At 39.0% G+C, this 23,115-nt stretch overlaps 1 protein-coding gene across 1 annotated transcript; it reads left to right on the plus strand.

Moving 5' to 3' along the window:
- The first annotated feature begins 887 nt into the window (after positions 1-887).
- Positions 888-22,410, plus strand: PRMT9 (protein arginine methyltransferase 9). The gene is made up of 14 exons (XM_050896274.1): positions 888-908; positions 1,326-1,373; positions 1,946-2,158; positions 2,683-2,831; positions 4,137-4,373; positions 4,966-5,133; positions 7,046-7,148; positions 8,329-8,435; positions 12,340-12,532; positions 16,235-16,418; positions 19,048-19,759; positions 21,162-21,315; positions 21,756-21,878; positions 22,089-22,410. The coding sequence occupies exons 3-14, from the start codon at positions 1,973-1,975 to the stop codon at positions 22,302-22,304; spliced, it is 2,532 nt and encodes an 843-aa protein (XP_050752231.1). The 5' UTR covers positions 888-908; positions 1,326-1,373; positions 1,946-1,972; the 3' UTR covers positions 22,305-22,410.
- The last annotated feature ends 705 nt before the right edge of the window (positions 22,411-23,115 follow it).

Here is a 23,115-nt window from a genome sequence, read left to right on the forward strand (position 1 = left end):
AGAGCAGGCCTGAACAGCATCGAACGGCAAGGGACTGCATTTACCATTGCTGTGGGTCACTTCTAGTCCTGTGTTCATATGAGCTGAATTACCAACTTTAAAAGATTGGATGTGGATGGAGAAAGAACATGGACAATGAAAATACCTTTATTCCACATGTGTAGATATGAAGACAGTTTCTAGTCAATTCACCATGTTTCACCTGAAAAGTAACAAGCTAAAGTAGCATTTAAAAAATTGTTTACAGAGTTTTGTCTGTACTTTTCTCAAACCTTTTACTTACCAATAAAGTTATGAATTTTCTTTTAGTCACATAGTGCCTCCTTCTTGTCACCTTTCAAAGCATTAACTTTTCTGTAATACTAGTTTCTGGCATTTTTTTTTTTCTTGGTTCTTAAACATGTAAATCTCAGCTGTTCCTTTAAGCAAGTAAAACAACTGAACGTCTACACCTTAAAATTGTAGAAAAAAGCTTGTGGGGGTGGAACCTCTTGTCGCAAATTGAACAGAAATAAAGATTAAGCAAAATAATTTGATTGCTAGGCGTCCGTTGAGACGCACACCTCCCACCCCTGGGGCGAAGGCGAGCGGGGCCCGGAGCTGCCGGCAGCAGCTTGAGGGAGCGATTCCTCGGCGAGGCCACAGGGCTCCGTGACTGCCGGAGAGCCGGCGCTGACCGCCCCCGCCTCAGGGCACCTCCGAGGCCGCAGAGCCGGCAGCCAGGCTGCGGGCCGCCCCCTCAGCAGCCGACCGCCGACAGCGCGGGAAAGCATCCGCGGCAGCTCGCTCACGCCCCACTCCGCGCATGCGGCCCTGCGCATGCGTGATGGCTTCTGCCCGGCCCTAAGATGGCGGCGGTCCGTAGCGTGCGAGTCGGCTGTTGGGGAGTCCTGTTCCGTGCCGAGCAGGTGATGGCCCCGGGAGCGCCCGGCGCCCTGGCCCGGCTGCAGGGGAAGCCCCCTCACCCTACCCCACTGCTTTTCTTGCGCCGGGGCAGCGGCCCTGGGGCTCGCCCCGCGAGTGGGGCAGTGTCTGGAGGTAGTGCGGCCTGCGAGGCTTTCCGGTGGCGCCGGGGTCCCCGCCGGTCGGAGCTGGCCTTCTCGTCCTCTCTGCCCCCGCGCCCCCAAATCCGCACGGCAGGCGAGTTTGCACGACCCTCCCTGGTTTTGCATGCCCCTCTGTAAATTACTGGTGCTCAGTTGAGACGTGGCCGATGTTTGGTGGGTTTTTTTAAGAAAAAAGCAAAAAAAAAAAAAAAAATAGGCTAGTTGTGATGGCGCTGTGTTTCTTGCAGTCCCTCTCCATGTAATGTTCACTTTCTTCAGCTTTAGGATACATCTGAAAATCCTGAAGGCGGTATTAGACCCTCATATGTAAGTAAGCATTAAAAGTTAAAGTGGTAGCCAAGGCAGTTATAAAAATGTGCATATTGATTCTGTTAACTCTTAACGTTTTATTAAGGGGAAAAGTAGTCATGTTGCCTTGTGTAAAGTAAACTGAGCTCGTTAGCTTTTTTTCTGGGAGTCTTTCCTTTATGAAGATACTGTTGTTGAAGTGGAGGAGTTTTAACCTGCACATCTTGTGGTTGATTATGAAACTTATGAGTGCATGAACTTCCAGTGTGGAAAGCTATTTGGTCAGAGACATGCTAAACTATGTATTACAAATATTAATTTTAAAAAGCAAAGAAGTATAACCTGTTTCCAGGACCTGGTCTAACATAAATGTGATGCGCGCTTGATTGAATGGTGAATACTCATTTAAAAGTTGATGGAATTATCAATGGCATAGAGATGAGCATGTTTTTGAATGCTCAGGATTTGGGGCAAGGGAGGATGTCTTTACTAATGCCAGTGAAAATTAAAATATTGTTTGATGTGTCAGCTTTGTGTGCAACCTTTTTGGCCTACAGTATACACAACTTTTTTTTTTTTTTTTTTTTTAGGAAGAGCGGGTATTTGCATCCTTCAGAATGCCCAACTCCAACGCTAAATTTCGTTGTAACCATAGAGGTGGTCAGGAAGCTGGCAGGCGGGAGTTGGTTTCCAGGTCTTTGCAGAGTGCTCAGCATTGCCTGGAGGACCAGGATTTTGGAACTGCGTATGCTCACTATCTACTGGTACTAAATCTAGCTCCTGAGTTAAAAACTAGTGTCAAAGTAAGTGCTCTTTGAATTGCTTGAAACAATTTTATTTACTGTATTCCTCTTGAGGCTTTGTGACATGTTTTGTGCTTGTGATTTGTTGTATGTAACTGATTTTCCTGTTCAGTCTTCAAAATAAAAGCAGAAAACAGTAATAATGGAGACAGCCAGTAACTTGTTTAAAGCTCTGTATGCCTACGGGAAGGGAATTGATACACTCTTAGTCTGTGTGTGTCAACTAAGTTTAATAAAAATAGGGCCTTGTTAGTATTGGCTTGTAGTATAGCATGCATTAATATACAGGCAGGCTCTTAGTATACACTTCTGGGTGATGATACTCTGTGTGGATATTTGAGAGCTTATTTCTGCTTCTTCAAGTGAGCCAGCTAACTTGGGATGATAGCAAACAATTGTATGCTGCTGCTTAGGGAAATGAGGGTGTTCAGGTGCGTGTCGGGATACCTCTAAATGTTTTCAGGGCTCAGTTCCCTACTTCTGGTAACTACTAGCAACTCAGTGGTATATGTTTTATTTTCTAGGAAACGTTTCAGTTTACGCTCTTTAAATGGGCAGAAGAGCTAGATTCTCTGGCACGGATTCAAGATCTGTTTAACTGTTACGAACAAGCACTTGAACTGTATCCAAATGATGAAGTGATATGTAATAGTATGGGAGAACATCTTTTCAGGTTTGTAGTAATGTATATTCAGTTTTTGTAAGGTTCACATTTAGTATTGTATGTTGATAAACAAGGCCCAATTCAGCAGAGCACATAAAATGTGCTTAAAAAAAGTAAATGCAAGCATATGCTTAATGCTGTATAGTGTATACTGTTGAACTTCAGATCTGTTTGTCAGCTTAAAATAGAGTAGCCAGTGCTAAAATAAATGTTGATAGTCACAGCAAAAGTTAAAAAAAAAAAAAAGTAAAAGCACTTTTACTAAAGTAAAAACTCAAAAGTAAAAGCACTGCCTTCAGATATTTTTCTAACAATTTATTAAGGAATTGCTGAACAAAAAAGAGAGCGAACTTGTTCAGAGTCACGGTGTTAACTATTGTTGTGGTTAACCTACAATTTTTGAAGTTCTTCCTTTCTTTCCTGTTAGATCCCTGAGAGCTAATGCCTTTGAATACTGTCTTTTAATTCTGGTCCTTCTTGAGGTCACATATGACAGACCTTTGAAGTGAAGAAGCTGGTTGTGTATACTGTACTGTGTAGGGCTGTTCTTAAATGATTGGAGCTTATGCTTTTATTTATTAGTGTAAAGCATTCTTTTCCTGCTTTCGCCAAACAGTGCAAAACATGATGCTTTGCTGTTGCTCAGGGTTATAAGGCCTTCTGAGACTGGAATTTTAAGATTGAAATCATAGGTCGTGGATCCAGATAGTTTTAATTAGGTTTGCTTTTTGTGATTACTTTGTTTGTTTTAAGGAACAACTCTCCCAGCATTGTATTAAAATGTCCATGTTTCGTGCATTTCATAGATTTTGTTTTTTTTCAGTGCTGTCTGCTATAGGTATAAAAACAATTTAGTTTCAAAATTGCCACTTAATGCAAGCACTGGCAACTCAAAATTTGGTTGTTTTACGGTACATTTCAGTTAAATACGGTAGAGCGGTTTTGGGGTTTGTAACATTCTCTTTACTTGAAATCTGTGAGACTGGATTGCAGAGTTCGTGCTGTCATATTGTTGCAGCAAGTTCTTGTAAAACCTGTTCTAGTCTGTCAGAGGATGTAGTAGTGGATGAAGACTGGTGCACACAATGGTATTTTTGGACTACCTTTGCATTTCAAAGTGATTTGATGTAGCGCTGTAAATCATTCTTTTTCATAAGGTAATATCATTGTTTCTAAAGATAATTTTTCTAACTAATGCAAAATATTTCCATTGTCTTTTAATTGATGTAAGACCTCTTTACAGACCCACAGATATTTACAGGTACTTGGCAGCTGAATGCATGCTTTGTATTTATTTGTCATTTTTACTATTAGAATGGGCTTTAGAGATGAAGCAGCTGGATATTTTCATAAAGCAGTGAAACTTAACCCAGATTTTGCTGATGCAAAGGAGAATTTTTACCGCGTTGCAAACTGGCTTGTGGAACGCTGGCACTTCATCATGCTCAACGATACCAAGAGGAACCTTACTTACCTAAAAGCAATTGAGAATGCTGTCCACTCAGGGTGCAAATCTGTCCTTGATATTGGAACAGGAACAGGAATTTTGAGGTGTGTCGTAAGTTCATGTTAAATATGCACTTAATAGAAACATATTTGTTGTCTAACAAAGTTTGGTTGCTATTGAAAAAAATAATTTGCTTTCGTGCATTTATTGAGACAGAACTTAAGAAGGGAAACAAAGCTTTCAGGAATCAGTCTAGAAATTAGTGTCTAGTAGTAGTATTTGAACCCTTTGGTTTTTTAATTATTTGTTGCAGATGCTTTGTGCGCCAATAACTGCTGTATAAATTGAATTACTCATGTTGGGTTTGGAGTTGTAATGTCATGTGTCTTGTCTCTAAGTATTGACTCTAGTATAAAGAGTGGATTTAGCATAGCTAGGGGAGTATCCTTACGCTGCCTGTATATATATTTTTTTTTTTTTTTTGGTGATAGCATATCAAGAGGATACCAATTTGTGCGATATCATTGTTCACACAAGAGATAGTAGTTCACTTAATGATGATTTTTAGACTTGAGCTGTTTTCTTAGAAATATGAAGCAGATACGGAAATAGAACTTAAGAAAACTCAGTATCTTGTCATTCTTCACCTAAAACGATTTAAACTGGAGGGGAAAAGTCCTGATTCTTGTTTTTCAGTATGTTTGCAAAAAAGGCAGGAGCATCTTTTGTCTATGCCTGTGAATTATCAAAAACCATGTATGAACTTGCCCGTGATGTGGTGGCAGCAAATAATATGGAAAGAGAGATCAAACTTCTGCATTTGAAGTCACTTGATATAGAAATTCCAAAGCACATACCTGAAAGGTACGTTGTTGCGCTCTGTTGTGATATTATTTTTAATTTGCTCTTCATTTCAAGAAAATAGAAAATACCCTGTGACCTAAACAGGAAGTAACTTTGCCTATGATACTACCCATAAGGTGAGACGGTTCTCTGTATGTTTTATGTTTTTACAGAGCAGTGCAGAAATAATGACATGTTCTTTAGATCATACTACTTTATATGGTAGATCAACAATGTCATAAATTAAGGAGTTTAGTTCTTTGATGGTGGGAGCTATGGGGCGTATGCAATTATATTGCAGCAATAGGAAAAGAGAAATTAGGTTACTACATCATAAAAGTCATTTTAACACACTTTTATACTTAACAGCTTGTGGCTCACTTCTGCAGCCAATGAATAGGATGGAGGTATGTAATAGGGCCTGCAAAGGAAGACTGTTTTTGGAACATACCACACCCCTGCAACTCCACGTCAACTTCTGTATTTGTCAGATCAGAAATTGCAGATTGTCTGCCTCTTCTGATCAGGGAGCGAGGGAAAACCTCCCCTCACCTCTGTCCCCTAAGGAGAGTGCTGCTGTGTGTGGAGGCGAGAACGTGCCACGTGGTGCACATGGGTTCCTGGTTGTTTGCATCTGGAAGGCTGGTGGTGGCTGGGCTGACTCTAGCTGTGAATGTCAGCACCCTGCCATGGGAGGGATCCACAGGGCTTTGAGTGTCGCTTTAAATATGGGAGTAAAATTCAGTGGAAGAGCGTTGCAATTTGTCCTGTGAGAATAGGTTTTTGTGTTTGTATTGAGCTTTTTGTTTGTATATACACATCTGCCCACCTGTCTGTATAGCAGAGATCCATGTGCTTTGGAAAATTAAGTAGCTTATTTTTCCAATATTAAGTAATTTCTTCTAAAGCATAGTAAGAGCTACTGGGACAAATCAGCAGCTTGGAATTGCTCTTGGCAAATTACAATTTGATCAGCATTACAGCTTTCAGTGTATGTGATCTAGGCTTTTTGTGCTACCCTGCTCCTCCTTGCTCCCTGTCCCATTCAGCAGGGGTTCTTCAGGAGGATCTGTAAATTTCTAGCAGGTAGAAATCTGAGGGGATTTTTATTTGTTTTGGTATATGTGAAGGACCGGTTTATCACTTCAGCTCACCGTTACTAGGGATGCAGATTAAACGTGGGAAGGAAATAATCCATTTTACTTTTAATTACTAATATTTAATAAAGTGTCTGGTGATGGTACAGGCTCATAATCTGAAATGATGAAGCTCCCATGGTTTAGCATGCCAGTCAAGCCTTGTCTAATTGTGTCAGCTGAGCTACAGAAACTGATCATATGTATCCTCTTAGTGTATATGATGAGTTACTGGATGTCATCTGTCAGGAATAAATTGTTACTGTTCTGGAAATGTCTGGTCTTATCATGCTGTATGTTTTTTGGTTGAAATCCAAAGGATTTAGGATTTTAGGGTCCATTAGTCTGCGTAGGAATATTATTGTGCTTTGATTATAGGGGTTTTTTAATTCCTTTTTAACACACATGCATGGATGCATATTTTTGCACAAGATTCAGACAAAATACATATTCTGCAGTATCACTGGCTGTGTGCCCAGGCTGAAACATCTTCCTCTTTTGGCTAGATTCTTCCCACACAATTTATTTATAAATGCTGAACAAGAAGTTTTATGGTAAACTCTTGCGCAATATTTATTCTCTTTTATCTGCATCTTGAATACCTTCTAACAACAATTCAAAACACGTCATTTGTTGGAAGAATTAAATTGCCCATCTGCATTGAAACTTCAGAACACTGGGAAAAGTTTTGCTCTAAGCTCACATTGGTATGGTGGGGTGTTTTTCTTTAAAAGAATGACTGTTAACAGGAATGTGTGTTATACATTATATTTCATGGTGCTCTTTTTCTTATCTAGAGTTTCCTTGGTTGTCACAGAAACGGTTGATGCTGGTTTATTTGGAGAAGGAATTGTGGAGAGCTTGATCCATGCTTGGGAACATCTACTTTTACAACCAAAGGTAGGTGATGTGGTTACATACATATAAATGGGATTCCTGTTTTGTTTGATATATATTCGTGCATATATATGTATGCGTGTGCGCACATTCACAGACATATGTGAATGAGGAACAACTGTCTTATCAATAGGCATGAAATATTTACATTTTAAAAATGAGTGATGTGGGTTTGTTCTATGAATTTGATTTTGGTGAAGGGCAATGAGGCAGCTGCATACATTGTACTTCTGTGAGCTCGTGTTCTGAGTGGACAGGTACTTGCAATGCATGTTTCCCTGATGTAACCTTCCATCATACAGAGATGATTCACTCTTGATCACTGTTCATTCCTTTTTTTTTTTTGCTTCTTTTTCCCCCCTCTTTGTAAGTAACACCAAAGGAGTTTGTGTGTGTTTCAAAGGCACTATTTTCCTGCAAGTTTGATTACAACCTGCTCTTTTTGAGATACCAACTAGTAGCAGAAAGTTGTATCAGTCTAAGCAGAAAATGCTGAATTATGGTAGAATTATTTCTTATCATAACACTAGGGAATAGTCAATTGTAATTTAGTAAATATGCCATATGCTTATGCTCTTAATTTATTTTTTGCTGACTGAACTTTATTGGAAGACCGAACAATTCCACTGGGTCTCGGATTTTACTTTATGTATTTTGCATTTTAGCTAGCATACATTAAGCAAAGTAAAATGACAAGGAGTCTTATATGGGTTAACCTCTGTTAGGTCTTACGAAATAGAAGGACTTCTCTTTTATTTTGATGTTGCCATGATTCCAGCTAATTCAAAAAAAAGCCTTATCTGGCTGAAAGATTTTGTATTGTATTGAAGTGAAACTGATGACCTCTAGTGTTAAGTAAAGGAATGATGCATAAAGGAAAGGTCCTCAAATGCTTCAATATATTCTAACAGAATACAAATTAAAGAACACTTTTAGAATTACACAGAGGAAGTAGCAGACTGAAAAGTAAACCTGATGCGTGGAGATATCGAAACACAGTATTTAAGAAACTCCTTTAACGGTCAACTGCAATGATAAAGACCAGAAACTTTAGTAGTCACTAAGAATTTACTGATGTTTTGACTGTAATCTTGAATGGCTCATTAATATGTAACCTAGGCTTTGCAGTAATGGTAGAAATAGGTCACTGTCTCATTGCATATTGTTATTCATGTTTTCACAGCCTAAAAATCAAGATGTCAGTACTGGAGACTATGGCAGAGTTATTCCTGCAAGTGCTACGATATTTGGGATGGCAGTGGAATGCAAAGAGATACGTAGACATCACAGGTATGTTTAGTCTAGTACAGTTTGAACCCATATTTATTACTTGGGAAGAGACACCAGTAGTTTTTATTGAGGATTTTTCATTTACTGTTCTCATTTTTTGAATGGCTGATTATCTGTTTCACTAAACAGATTTCTGCTCTCGCCCTTCCCACCCCTTTTCCAGGCTCTTCCTGCCCCCCTCCACCCCCCGTGGTTCAGACTTCCTGAATCACTTCATCAGAAACTCTTGATTTTCAGTTATGCTGAAATACATGCATTTAACACATACTAAAGAAATTTAATTCCTTAATAGTAAAACTACTTCTCAATTTCTGTAGTGGAGATTCTTGGATTAACACTTGGCCTTTATCCTCATTTTACTCTCTTTATAATCTGATCCATACCTCGCTGCTGGATCTAACCCTTTCAGAAGATGAGGACAGGATTTTGCAAAGCCTGTGTTAATAACCCCACCGAACACTATCTTTCTGAATATGTACCTTGCCTGATTCAGAGCTAGCATACAGTACAGTTTCTTTACTGAGACCAGTTCTGACTGTGTATCAATTACTTTCATATTAATTTTTATTCTCATCTTCTAGAGCAGTATTGCTGTATGGAGACAGTCTCTGTCTCAGAGGTTTGGACTTGATGTATTTTGTTTAGGATTAATCTTGTTGCAGGTTAAAGAAAACACTTAACTTTTACAGGAGCTTCAGTGTACTGGATGAAAAATAGCCAGCTTGCATCGGTGATTTTTCTAATGCAGTAGACCTGGACAATGGCCAGAAAGAGGCAGAAGTACCCATAGTAGATGGTCATAGAAGAACTTTCTTTTAGGCGAAGTTAACTATTCATCAATTAGAAGATAGGTTTTTGCCTTGAAACATGGCATTGAGTGTTCCTTACAAAATTTAAACAGGACAGAAGTTAATGTACTGTCACTTTGGATTGTTGAATTAACAATCCATTCTAACAGTATAGCTTAAGGTCAGGTGGCTAGCAGGATGAAATGATTGCAACAAATTAATTATATGCTGTAGGAAGAAGAAAAATTTCACTTTTAAATTTCCTGCCTTTGTAGTTTGAGATCCCTTTTTGCTCCAGTAAGAATACCTGTCTTAAGTCTATTTTAACAAGTGCTATTAAGCTTTATGTAAAACACTTGCCTATTCTGGGATTTAAACTATCCAGATCTCTTTGAATTATTCTGATATGCATGTCTCCACATTTCCTTAAGTGTTTTCATGATCTACAGCAAAACTTTGGGTTTTGGATGTTCTTTTCTGAGCAGGATGCCTAATGAAATAGCAGTGTGAAAGTGTCTCTTTTCTCATGCTTTTTATATCATCTAGCACAGTTTCTGTCGTGTACAACTAATACAACTTTTTTTGAGCTTTTCCTCATGATTTAATTTTTTTTGAGTGGTTATAAGTAGATGCAGAGCCCAGAAATCTATGAATACCTGAGGGTTTTTTCTGAAGTACATTTAAAAGTGTGTTTAATCTATCGTCAAACACTGATTCATCTTGCTGAGAGAGGGAATCCCCTTTCACTCCGATTGTTGATAATCTTGCATAATGAAGTCATCTGTCTGTGTCTGATCTGATCTTCTGCTTTGTATTCTGTCTCTTTGTTTTAGCAATTTTAAGTTAGGCTGTGTTTCTTGTGCTCTGATTGTTTTTTAGTTTTTTTTTTCCTAGAATATAGTGAAAATCTAGATAAATCATACCAGTTTTCTTGCAGTTCTATTTTTGGTGCACTTAAGCCAACTTTACAAAAAGTTTTGTGCTGGTTTACCCCTTATTGTAGCTTTATTACTTGATGTTTCAGTGATAATTGTAATGTTTCTTTACTATAGCTGGTGCTGCTTGTACCCATTGCTTGTGTTCCCTACAATGACTGTAGGGCCTAACTCTGCTGCGGTGTTACGTAATTTTTTAAATTTTTTTTTTTATGGTTAGCTTTAATTTTCTCCTGAAGTCATTGCTCTCGCTTTGAAGTGGTTGCTTCACATCCATGTGAAATGTGTTTACTTCCAGGAGAACAAATGAACTGACAAACTTGTGAGAAGACTTGAGTTCTACTAAGAATAAATTTAGATTTCCACAAAACTTTTAAGATACCAGAGCATACTACATATTGTTTTTCAAATTTGAACTAGATACCTTTCAAAAGTCATATGTAACAGTAAAACAATATTGTAGGAGAACATAGGTCTGCTACGTTAGTGCATCTACATTTAATCATTTTGAATAAAATATGCTAGAATATGGGTTAATTTACTAATTTCAGTCACTGGAAGAATTACAGTTTTCAGGTTTTTCAATGTTTTAATTTTTAGTTGATTAGGACCCAGAAAGAGAGGCAATAAAGTGGCTCTACTTCTGTGCTTATGTATTGAAGCCAGAAGGGTTCATGATAATATAATAACCTGCTGACCTCTTCCACAATATAGGCCCCGTACAGCAGCTGTTCTGTTTTAGTTGTAGTATTTCTTTTAAAATAATACATGGATTTAATTTCAAATGAATGAGAAAACATTTTCATCCTTGTTGTTAAAATATCTAAGTTACTTCACTGAGCAGGTGAGATTGTAATTGTTGATAATGTTGCTGTATTTTTTAGTATTTATTGTGAAGTACTTTACTACTTTGTGCTTTCTGTATGTCACTTGTACTTCTATTGCTAGGGAATCTGCTCCAAAGATGGAGTCTTGATTCATTTTTGTATTTTAGCTATGCATAATGGTCAAAGTATATTTGCCTAAGAATCCAGGTTATGACAAAAGGCAACTTACCCAATTCTGCAATTGGGAGCTTCAAGGAGATGACTGTATCTGATGAGAATATTATCAGACAGCCTGTCTAGTCATACTTAGTTGTAGGGAGATCTTCTGCAGGGAGAGCAGGTTCCTGAGAAAGTGATTCAGAATTAAAAATAGTTCTAGAAATAGAAATTTAACTGGTTGTCATTTGAATTTCTGAGTGCTAGATCTCACTATAAGAATGTAGGTTTGCTTGATAGCTGTCGCTTAAATGGGAAGCACTAAGTCCTTCACAGACAAATGTACTTTTTCAGAATAATCTAAAGTGTAGCTTGTGCAAGACTTGTCTCATATAACTTCCTGATTCGTACTTTGAAAATGAGAATATATCTTAAGTCCTCAAACCTAAGAGATGGACAGTGTATGTAAGTAATTGTTTTAAAGTAGTTATAGCATTCTTTCTTCTTTGAAGCTTTTCGTGTAAGATTGTTTCTAGAAACCTAATTGATCTTCTGTCTTACAAGAGAGGATATGTGTATTCTGAGTTGTCAAAGCCTTTTCCACCAAGAAATCAATGCTGAGACTTTCTTTGCAGCTATGTAACTGTGAAAAATGCCTTATTCTGCATAGATTGTGCTTGATAAATATATAAAGGTACTGCAAAATGGAAGTTTTATGTCAGAGACTCAAAAAATGCATTTTCCTATTGCATATCTATCTATCTTTGGTCTGACTGTTCTGTTCACCTGAAAGAAACATCTTCATTATCTGTCTAATGCAGCAGCAGAAGAAAAGAAAAAATTTGTTCTTATTATCACAGGGTATATTCTTCTTTCTAGTTCTCTGTCAAGACTCAATGGGTTGTACTTAAGGGGGCAAAAGTCTATGGCCTTTGACAAAGGACATATTGGGCTTTTTCTCAGTTTCTAGTGACAGCATTCAGTTCTGATTCTTGAAAGTGATGTGCATTTTCCATGCTTTAGAGCTGCTCTGAACGTAACAAAAACCCCACAGAATTGTTTTATTGTTTTTTAGTTTTTCTATTCTTACACTCTGTGCATTTAAAAATACTTAGCCAGCCTGGGAAGAATTTCCTTTGGGTTTTGTGGTCAAATTATATGAAGTTTCATTTCTTCCCTTTTTTTCTTTTATTCCCAGAGTGGGAACGCAAGAAGTTGCTGGTGTGCACTTGTCAAATTCAGTGCAGTTCTTTAGTCCAACATATGCTTCTGCTGGTTCAGAGGAAACTGTCGAACCTTACACCACTGAGAAGCTCAGTCGTATTCCTGGAGGTTACATACCTCTGACAGAACCCTGTCAAGTGATGACAGTAGATTTCAACGATCTGCAGGTAATGATTTTTTTTTTTAATGTCCTTTATAAGTAATCTATTTATGAGTAATGAGCGCCCCATATCTTACTGGCTTTCTGGGTTCAAGTTCAGAACAGTTCACAAGTGCAAAGTTGGCAGGGCTGCACTGAAATCCTGAAAACAGTCTATGAATTTTTGAAGGTGGAGGTTTTTGTTTGTTTGGCATAGTTTAGGGAGCTAAACCAGCTCACTATAGGATCAAACAACTGCCAGCCTCAGTACAGGGAGGGGGAGGGAGAATGCAATAGACCCATCTTAAATTATTTATGCAGTTGTGGAGCTGACTTAGTTTATTCCTCTAAAGTTAGAGTCTTCAAGAAACTCTTGAAGACAAAAGAGAAAGGATGTATTTTACATTTGGCATAAAAATGTCTGTAAGTGTTGATGGGTAAAAGAAAGGGGAAATGAAGAAATTATCCTATTCAACCAGTTTGATCCCATCCTTAGGCTCCTTTGGTATCTTATGGTATTTCTGTAATATGGCATTCTAAAATATGGTAGCATTATTTTGTGTATTTTGCACAAAATATGTTTGTATGCATATGCTAAATAGGCCTGAACTGTAAGGCAAGGACCTCAGTCACTCACAGCCAGCATGCTAAAAAGATGGTACATCTGATCTCTGGTGTGTTTCTTGCTCATTGACCTGTGGTGAGGAGTTAGCATTGAGTCAGAGCTTAAAATAGATTCTGTTATATAAATGAAATTATTCTTGGCTACTGCTTGGCCAGAAATTGCAGTGTTTCTGAATCAATAGCTTTTCCTAGTTGGCTTGTCTGACATCCTGAGATTAAAAATGAAATAAGACAAGGCTCTTCAGTATACCACTGGGAGCGATCTCTCTGTGACCTAATGTTGCTTCTGCTTCTAGCATCAATAAGAAACTATTACTCTTATCTGAGAGATGCCTACTCTTAAGCATCTGCCTGCTGGCAGACATGTAAAGATAATTGTAAAGAGTAAAGAGCAGTGTTATTCTTTAAACAGTGTTTCAGAACTGCTCCTTTGAAGTTTCAGTTAGACTAATGGAGTGTTCCTGTCATGAAATGGCAAGATATCATAAGTAAAGGTAAAAGGAAGAAATGCAATTAATTTATTTGGAATCATTGGTTACTGTTTGTTGTTACTTTGTCACTGGGCAAATATGGCAGTTCCAAACACTGGTAGCTGACTTTCAACCTGGGGTTTTTTGTTTGGGTGGGGTTTTTTTGTTTGTTTGTTTTGTCATGGCCACACTTGGATGTTCAATCAGTGCAGCTAAAAAATAATAATAAAAAATTGTCGGTGCTGCTATTGGACTAAAAAAACCTGCTATACTTACAAACAGTAGCAGAATTACCTACTAAAGATTGAGATTCAGATAAGAAATCACTTAGCACTAGTAAGGTAATTTCAAAGACCCATTTTCTAAACTTGTCTTTCAAAGAATGAGAGGGATGTTGCATTTATTCTGCTTGTACTAACCGTCCAGACCTAAATTGACAGAACTGAGAAAAAGACTTAAAATACGGTACCTCAGTGTTTCTCAAACTGAGTTGTAGGAGGCTTCAAAGACATCAGTACAGATCAGAGAAATAATAAGTAAAAATTAAAAAAAAAAAAAAAGCAGCTGAGTTATGCTGATTACTTCATTACTGCTGTTATTAGCAGCAGCTTGGTTCCTCCCAGGCAGGGGAATGAGATGTGGCTATAATTATAGGCTGCAGACACTAGCACCTAGCTAGGTACTACCTGTGTGCATATTTGCTGGCAGCACATCAGTGCCACTGGGAGTGGAAGTGAGTGTTTACCTCAGCAGCCAGTAATTAAAGCTCAGTCTCACTTTCAGGCCCTGAAGGAACTGTGCTCTTGCCAACAATTACAGATACTGGCTCTTTCTAGTCTTCATGGGAAGTTACTGTGTGGAATATTTGAGAAATTCTGGATCAAGATATAGGAAACTTGATAACTGCATTCTTTCTGTAGGTTTTCCTTCTATTTTTAGTCCCATTTACTTTTTTTTAATGCAAATTATCTTTTTCTCATTCAGAGGATATATGTGGCATAGCATCATTTTGTTTTTTTACTGCCTATTCCTGCATCATTGCTTTATTTTCTTTGCTGTCTCTAACTACATGAGTTGATAAATTGCCATCCTGATGTGCTAGAGCTGTTCAAGTCTGTAATTGTCATAAATAATAGAAAAAGGTTTATACAGTGGACAAATGTGAGGAATAAATATGGGATAAGCAGCATGGTAGAGAGTGGGGAAAGCTGCAATAACTGCCTTCAGGTGGGTTTTTAAGTGTTGTGTGCCACAAGATAGGGATGTAACACTACAGTTACTAGAACCAGTGGATGAGAACCTTGGGCCTGCTGCTTTTGAGGAATAATCAGGAAGAATATTTTTAATATCAAATACACTTCTAAACAGCTATAGCTTCCCAGAAACTGAGAAACAGATGCATGCTTGTGTTCTTGCTGTCTTGCTTCAAGGGGCTTACTGCCAGCAAAGCTTCAACTTACTACTCTTTTCCTCTCCAGTTGAGGATGTACAGAGAAAATTACTAGCAGCAAAGCACTTCTGTTGAAGAGCAGTGAGATCTTATTATGAACTTTATTAGCATCCAGTAATTTTAACACGTGCATTGTTCAGCCATCTCTCAATTGTGAGAAGAGAGGTAGACCAACTCTTGAAGAACACAGAATGAGAATAAAGAGGGAAAAATAAAAAATGCAGCATGTGAGAGCTACTCTTGTTCTTAGAGTGGAAATTCTCTTTTGCCCTGTGTGTTTTAAGATTGAAACTTAGAGAGGACAAATGTTAACATAAGCAGATCAGGAAGCTGATAAATGTTTAGGAAAGGCTGTTACTAAGCAGAATGGTTGTGACTAAGAGAATCTTTGGTCCCTTGTGCTTGACCTCCTGTTAATTGGTTTATGCCAGAACTGTCTAAGCCATTAGAGCTGGGCCTTTTATGTGTGTGAATGTTGGTAGCAGAAGGTAATTACTGTGGAAAATAAATTGTACATGGAAGAAGACTTAATTCCTGTTACATATTCAAAACTTTTTACGAGTATTGGAGAATTTATAACCTGATCCCTTTAGGGGAGATCTTAGTTCTTCCCAGTAGTGAAATTGTACATGCCTGAGCTTTTACACAAAGCCTATAGCCCAGGTAGCAGAGAAAATATCCTCAAAGATGTTCAACTTAGTGTTTTTGTAATGATTTTGCTGAACTTCTGTTCGAGTGAATTCAGTGCTCACATACAGTATTTCTAGAACTGATTGAACACAGGTTTTAAGTGAAGCATGTGCCTAAGCATTGGCTTGAATCCAGCCCAAAAGACTGGCTCCGTTTTTATTACTTCTTATAAGGCAAGCCTTGCTAGTCTAAAGCCTTTCTTGCAGTTTTCAGTGTTTTTAAATATGTATATTCTTAGATGTAGGCATGTTTGCTTTAATGGCTGATGGATGCAGGTTGGTCACGTGGATAATTGCACTTGCATGTGGGAAGACAGTTCCTATGCTAGTGAGTACTAACGATGATAATTGGTATTGTAGCAGCTTATTAACTTCAGGTTTCTGTTGGGTGCCCTCATGGATTGGTGCAGAAATTTGGGTGACTTAGTGTAATAAAGAACATTTTTCATTTATGGAAAGAAACTCTGACACTTTTTCTCTCTTTCCACTTTGGTCAGGAGCTGAAAAGCCTTGCAGCTAGAAAGCCCTGGAAGCTCAGCCTGCCAGTCACTGAAGGAGGAGTACTAGATGCTATTGTGGTGTGGTTTGTACTACAGCTTGATGATAAGCATGCTCTATCTACAAGTCCCAGTGAGGAAACTTGCTGGGAACAGGCAGTCTATCCTGTGCAGGGTCTCCTTGGTACGTCCTGTGGATTTTATTGTTGCGGTACATTAACTTGGTTTTGTTTTGGTTTTGAGCTAGTTAGGTTATTTCAGAGATTAGGAAGTGGCAGCAAATAGGTTTAGGAGAAGTTCAACAGCAAGTAGCTGTGAGGTGGTTCCTGATCATGTCTCTGGACTACAGTGCACAGTCCCTACATCAGGGCTTGTTCGTGGGACTCTATGAAGCAGATGAGGGACCTGCTTAAGATCTGGGAGAATGCTTTTCATTAAGTTGTTTTTTTTCTATACTGAATTAAACGCATTGTGGAGCAACTCCAAAAAGTGGGGCTCCTGACTGGCTCTACTTAGTCAAGATGTGACTTGTGAAAGGGAGGTGGGGGAGGTGAGGTAGGAATTGCTAGCTGCTACTGCCACAAAAACAAAACTAAACATTGCCGCTTACCCCTCACCCCCATTTTGGACTCAACTTGAATACTGTTCCACACACACACACAGAGTGGCAGTGACATTTTGTCGTGGTTTAACCCCAGCCAGCAGCTAAGCACCACGCAGCCGCTCGCTCACTGCCCCCCCACCCCTGGGATGGGGGAGAGAATCAGGAAAAAAAAAACTCGTGAGTTGAGATAAAGACAGTTTAATAGGACAGAAAGGAATGAAAAACAATGATAATGATAATAATAATAATATGACAATAGCAATACTAAAAGAATTAAACTATACAAAGCAAGTGGTGCACAATGCAATTGCTCACCACTCGTTGACCGATGCCCAGTTAGTTCCCGAGCCGCGATCCGCGCCGCTCGGCCAACTCCCCCTGTTTATATACTGGGCATGACGTTCCATGGTATGGAATACCCCTTTGGCTAGTTCAAGTCAGCTGCCCCGGCTCTGCTCCCTCCCAGCTTCTTGCACACCTGCTTACTGGCAGAGCACGGGAAACTGGAAGGTCCTTGGCTGAAGATAAGTGCTACTTAGCAACAACTAAAACATCGGAGTGTTATCAACATCATTCTCACACTAAATCCAAAACACAGCACTGTAGCAGCTACTAAGAAGAAAATTAACTCTGTCCCAGCTGAAACCAGGACACATTTCCAGCAGCCTCTACTCTCCATTCACCCATTTTCCATTCTCCTGTCTCATAGAATCTTAGAATACCTTGAGTTGGAAGGAACCCATAAGGATCATCGAGTCCAACTCCCTGCTCCTCGCAGGACTACCGAAAACTCACTCACATGACTAAGAGCGTTGTCCAGATGCTCCTTGAACTCTGACAGGCTTGGTGCTGAGACCACTTCCCTGGGGAGCCTGGTCCAGTGACTGACCACCCTCTCAGTGAAGAACCTTTTCCTAATGTCCAATCTGAACTTCTCCTGACACAGCTTCATTCCATTTCCACGTGTCCTGTCACTGGTCACCACAGAGAGGAGATCAGCACCTCCCCCTCCGCTGCCCCCCTTGATGAAGTTGTAGACTGCAATGAGGTCACCCCTCAGCCTTCTCTTCTCCAAGATGAACAAGCCAAGTGACCTCAGCCACTCCTCATAAGTCTTGCCCTTGAGGCCTTTTACCATCTTGGTCACCCTCCTCTGGATGCACTCTAATAATTTGATGTCCTTCTTATATTGAGGCGCCCAAAACTGCACACAGTACTCGAGGTGGGGTCACACCAGTGCAGTGTAGAGTGGGACAATCACCTCCCTTGACCAGCTAGCTATGCTGTGTTTGATGCACCCCAGGACACGGTTGGCCCTTTTTGCTGTCAGGGCATGCTGACTCATACTCAATTTGCTGTCCACCCACACCCCCAGCTCTCTTTTCGCAGGGCTGCTCTCCAGTCTCTCATCCCCCAAATTGTATGTATAACCAGGATTACCCTGTCCCAGGTGGAGAATCTGGCATTTGCTCTTGTTAAATTTCATACAGTTGTTATTTGCCCAGTCCTCTAGTCTATCCAGATCTCTCTGTAAGGCCTCTCTACCCTCGGAGTAGTCCGCCGCTCCTCCTAATTTAGTATCGATGGACAGTAGGGGCAGCTGTGCCATAGACTGGTTCCTAGCGTACACTGCCATTGAAAGAAATGTTTGTCAAACTATAGCATTTTTGTTTTGAAATTCTGGTCTGTATCAGTGGATTTACTTTCCTAGAACATACACAGAGAGTATCTAAAGACCATCTTGAGCTGTACGCCGTAAATGTTCCAGTAAAATTTATTTTGAATAAATTACCCTTTCTAAACTGTAGATGTGTTTTCTATGTAACTACAAATTTACCTTTGTCTACAGGAGGTATTAAAATGTAAATATTTAATATTTAGCATTTTAAAGCAAAAGCAGTTTCTTTACCAGTATATTTCTGTTCCGCTCTGCTGTTGACAGAACACTTTAATATCTGCTTATCATAGGAAGGCTTATTTTGAGAATAAATGGATTTTGCCTAGTGTGGGACAGTTTAAGGTAAATGTTAATGCACAGTCACAGATTTCAGCTTGTGGGCTACAGACTAGAACAATTCTTTCATACACACTAGTAACAACTAATGAAGAAATGAGATAATGCTTTTTTTTTTTTTAAGCACTGTATGGTTGCTTCACTGATGTTTGCTGTAAAGTAACTGACATGACTTTTTTGTGCTGTTTTGCCAAGATTATTCTGTGAAGACTGGAGATACTGTGATCATGGAAGTTTGCTGCCAAGATTGCTACTTGAAGATCCAGAAGATTTCTTCTTTGACTTCAGAGTGTGGGATGGACTTCAGTGACAGAGACGACACACTGAGTTTGGGCAATGAGGCTGAATTATGTAATGCTCTGGCTGGTCTTCAGACAACTAGCAAACAGGATGGCAGTGGTCAAGTATGTGTGTTGGAATCCACAGAAATAGCCCTGCTGAACAACGTACGATACCACGAATGCTTTAAAGCTGCCATGGGCAAAGTGCTGTTGTCATTAAATCCAAGTAAGGACTTGCAGTCCATGGATGTTGATGGACATGGCACTGGGATGAACCTCCAAGAGAGTCAAAACAAGAGCTCTCTAGATGTGGCTCCTGATCCTTTGTACATTTTAGATGTATCTGAAGGCTTCTCCATCCTGCCAATTATAGCTGGCAAACTTGGACCGGTTAGAGCCTACAGTTCTATTGAGAAAGAACAGCATCAGGCAGCACTTAATGTAATTTCAGAAGCTAACCATTTCCCTAAGGAAACATTAGAGTTTTGGCTCAGCCACTTAGAAGATGAAAGTGTGGTGCTACAGAGACCCAAATCAGACAAATTGTGGAGTATTATTATCTTGGATGTTATAGAGACATCAGGTTTAATCCAGCAGGAGGTGATGGAAAAGGCTGCAATATCCAGGTACAGTATAAATGGACAAAAGTATTCCTAGGAATCTGTAATTATCTAAAAAGTTTTGAAAATATTCCTTCTAACTACAAAATTACTGTCATGTTGGTTCTGTAGAGCAGGAAAAGCTTGTTTTCTGAATGGATTGAACCTCCCAGAGTGTTTCTGATGTGACCATTGTATACATGTATCTTTTAAAAAAAGTGTCAAGATTTCACTTTCATAGACTTCTTTATATTTTGTATGCAAGAATATAAATGGAAGATATTATTGCTTGGTGTGTCAGAAGTTCGCAGGATAGCCAGCATCTTAGTAATAACTGAGGTAGCTTTTAGTGCAAGGTTAGAAAAGCCCAGATTCATGTACATGTCAAACTGTTGTTGGAACAACGTGGTATTCCTAAAAGACAAACACACGGTGTTAGAACAGCCAGGGAGGCAGCAACAAAGCTAGCTGTAACCCACAGCAGGAGGGGTGGGAAGGAACGCAGAGCAAGAGAAATAAAATAATGGAAATAGGTAGCAAAAAAAGTAAATGTGAAACAGGTTTATCACCTTTTGTGGTGCTAGGGAATCTTCTCTGTTCATCTTCATGTTTAGTGATGGCAGAATATTCCAGATGATTTATGTTCATTACCTCTTTCTAAATTTTGAATCTTTGTATGACTTGAAGGATTTTTTGCTGTAAGAATAAATGGGAAATTACTCTGACTTCTGTCATATGCAGACTCAAATCTGTTGGCATGAAAATACATCCAATAGCACACTACTTAGCTACCCATTTCCTATGAAAAGAGGCCTGCTATAGGAAAAGGAAACCTAAAACAATCTGTATTGAATTGGAGGTGTTTGATATTATGCTGAATGAAAGCTTCTATCATGTTGCTGCTCTCAGCAGTGTGATACTCTGTAGCAAGAGACCAAGCAAGGCTCAGGTGTGTTTTTTTTCAGGAAAAAAATGCTGTCTTCTGTATTGCTGTCAGCTTTATTTAAACACTTAAAGAAGGATGACTTAAATTCCCACCAGGTTTTGTTTCCCTATGGTTATGCTGCCTCCTTAACCAGTGCCCCCCAACAGTATGTACTTCCTGACTTCAGTTTTATTAAGCCTTTCTGCCAGTCCTTCAGTATTAGATGCTGGTGCTATGAATAAATCCCACTATCTTCATCTTGAAATATCAGTTTCCAATACTGACACTGAGAAAAGATTACTTAGTTCCATAGTTTTAATATTAATGTGACAAGTTTTCCTTTTTTGTGTGATACAGCTGTCTGGTCAAATGGGATCAAACTCAAATGATTATCAGCACTTGACTTCAGAGGAAGAACTAGTGTCCCTTTCTTAAATGTAGTTAATGTTCTTTCATTACTGTTGAATGATATGCTTTAGAGGTGAAATCTTTCTCATTTTACAGATGTTTACTTCACAGTGGAGGGAAGATTTTCCCACAGTATGTGTTGGTATATGGGATGCTTGTAGAATCAGAGTCTCTGTTACTGGAGAGCGCTGTTCAAGGAACAGAACCAACTCTTGGGTTTAATATAGCCCCTTTTATCAACCAGTTCAAGGTATGAAGTTGGTGGGTGTCTTCCAGGCACAGTTCCAAAGCCTGCAGCTGTCTAGCTGTTTAGTTTTGGTGTAAACTGCAAGAAAACTGAAGAGCTGAAACTTTTTCATATTGTTATTGAGAGGTTTATGTGACCAGACAGGGACCTTGAGATAAACTAAAACGGGTAACATTTGTTTCAGAACTGGCGTGGGAGAAGTTTTGTCTGAGTAATGAAAGATGCAATGTTACTGTACAGAAGAGTGACTGTGCTATTACTATCTCCTTCACCTTGTATCCCGAGCCATGTTTCAAAAGGGATTAGAAGGGTGTATTTTGCATTTTGGCTGTCTCTTACAGGCATTACAGTAATTCCTAGAAACTTCTGCATTATGATTGAGTCTTTTAACTTTTCACTTTTTAATGGCTATTGATGCCTGAAGTTATGGTATATACTCTTAGGTACCTGTTCGCGTGTATTTGGATCTCTCTACGTTACCGTGTCTACCCTTGAGCAAGCCAGCAGAGCTTTTAAGGCTAGATCTCATGAACCCTCTGTTGAACAGCTCCAGCAGAGAAGTGAAGGTGAGTGGTGTATACATAAAGTTAGAAGTGCGCTTAACTGCTGTTCTGCAGAGCTGCTCATTAATTGCTCACCTTGGCTGAAAATTTCAATACAAAATTTACTTGTCTGCAGGTATTTCTGAAATGGATTGAAATGGTTTGAACTACTATATTTTCTTTCTTCTTTGAAAAGGGTGTAACTGATTAAACTAATATTTTAAATATTTTTAGGTACAAATTTGTAAGTCTGGCAAAGTCACTGCAATTCCCTTCTGGTATCACATACATCTAGATGAAGACCATAGCTTGAATACATCTGATGCGTCCTCACACTGGAAACAAGCTGCAGTTGTTCTCGATGAGCCCATCCAAGTTCAGGTTGGAGATGAACTTGTGCTTGATGTTCAACACCATAAAAGCAATATTAGCATTACAGTTAAACAGTGAAGAATGTCATGTGTAAACTGATTTATGGATAATTACCTATGGATAAATTGACTGTTGATAACATCACTGATGTTAATTTATATTAAAGTCTAAATTTTATCTACTGATCAAAAAGGCTATTTTGTTGCTTTAATAGTAGATACTTAGGTTCCACTGATGGACTAAAACTTGCACTGTAAGGGTATCTTACCAAGCAGTTAGGGGAGGTACTGTCTTCACTGCAGCAAAAACCTGATTGCTAGCTATTGCAGCGACTACAACAGTGGGACAGACTTCTCTTGCTACCATATTGTTTGTAGTAAGAAAAAAAGCATCCAGATGCCTGTACCAGAAATAAACAGCTGTGGCTGTTCAGGATAGTCCTTGTTTCTCAAACTGTAGTTCCGCATCTCAGTTGCCAAAGCATCCTACTTAAGTGTATTGAGATGTTAGCCTTGTAGTAGGGACTGTAACGCCATTCCTGTTGCAGTATCACAAGTTAGTGTTGCACATAGACAATTATAAAAAGTTGTAAAGGAGTGCTGTTGAATAACTCAAGTGGTATAGTGGAAGGTAAAGCTAGTAAACTTTTTAGAATCCCTCAGAGAATCATTTCTGGTAATATAATGGGCCTGAACTCTTGTCTATATGAAAGTTGTATAAAATATTACATCAGTCACCACAGTACTCCTGCATCTCTTCTACAGCATTACATTTTGGTATAATGCAGGTAACAAGTTCCTTCTATTAAATTTATATCCAAATGGAAGACTAGCAAAAGCATCTAACTCAGCATTGATTCTACCTCAGAGATACGAGGAAGACTGTTAGC

This window comes from Gymnogyps californianus, chromosome 4 (assembly GCF_018139145.2).
Source record: "Gymnogyps californianus isolate 813 chromosome 4, ASM1813914v2, whole genome shotgun sequence".
Classification (NCBI taxonomy): Eukaryota; Metazoa; Chordata; class Aves; order Accipitriformes; family Cathartidae; genus Gymnogyps; species Gymnogyps californianus.

Coding starts and splice junctions, on each gene's coding strand:
- PRMT9 (XM_050896274.1), top strand. CDS start 1,973: ATGCCCAACTCCAACGCTAAATTTCGTTGTAACCATAGAGGTGGTCAG. Junction 4,374..4,965: donor ACAGGAACAGGAATTTTGAG/GTGTGTCGTAAG, acceptor CTTGTTTTTCAG/TATGTTTGCAAAAAAGGCAG. Junction 19,760..21,161: donor GAAAAGGCTGCAATATCCAG/GTACAGTATAAA, acceptor CTCATTTTACAG/ATGTTTACTTCACAGTGGAG.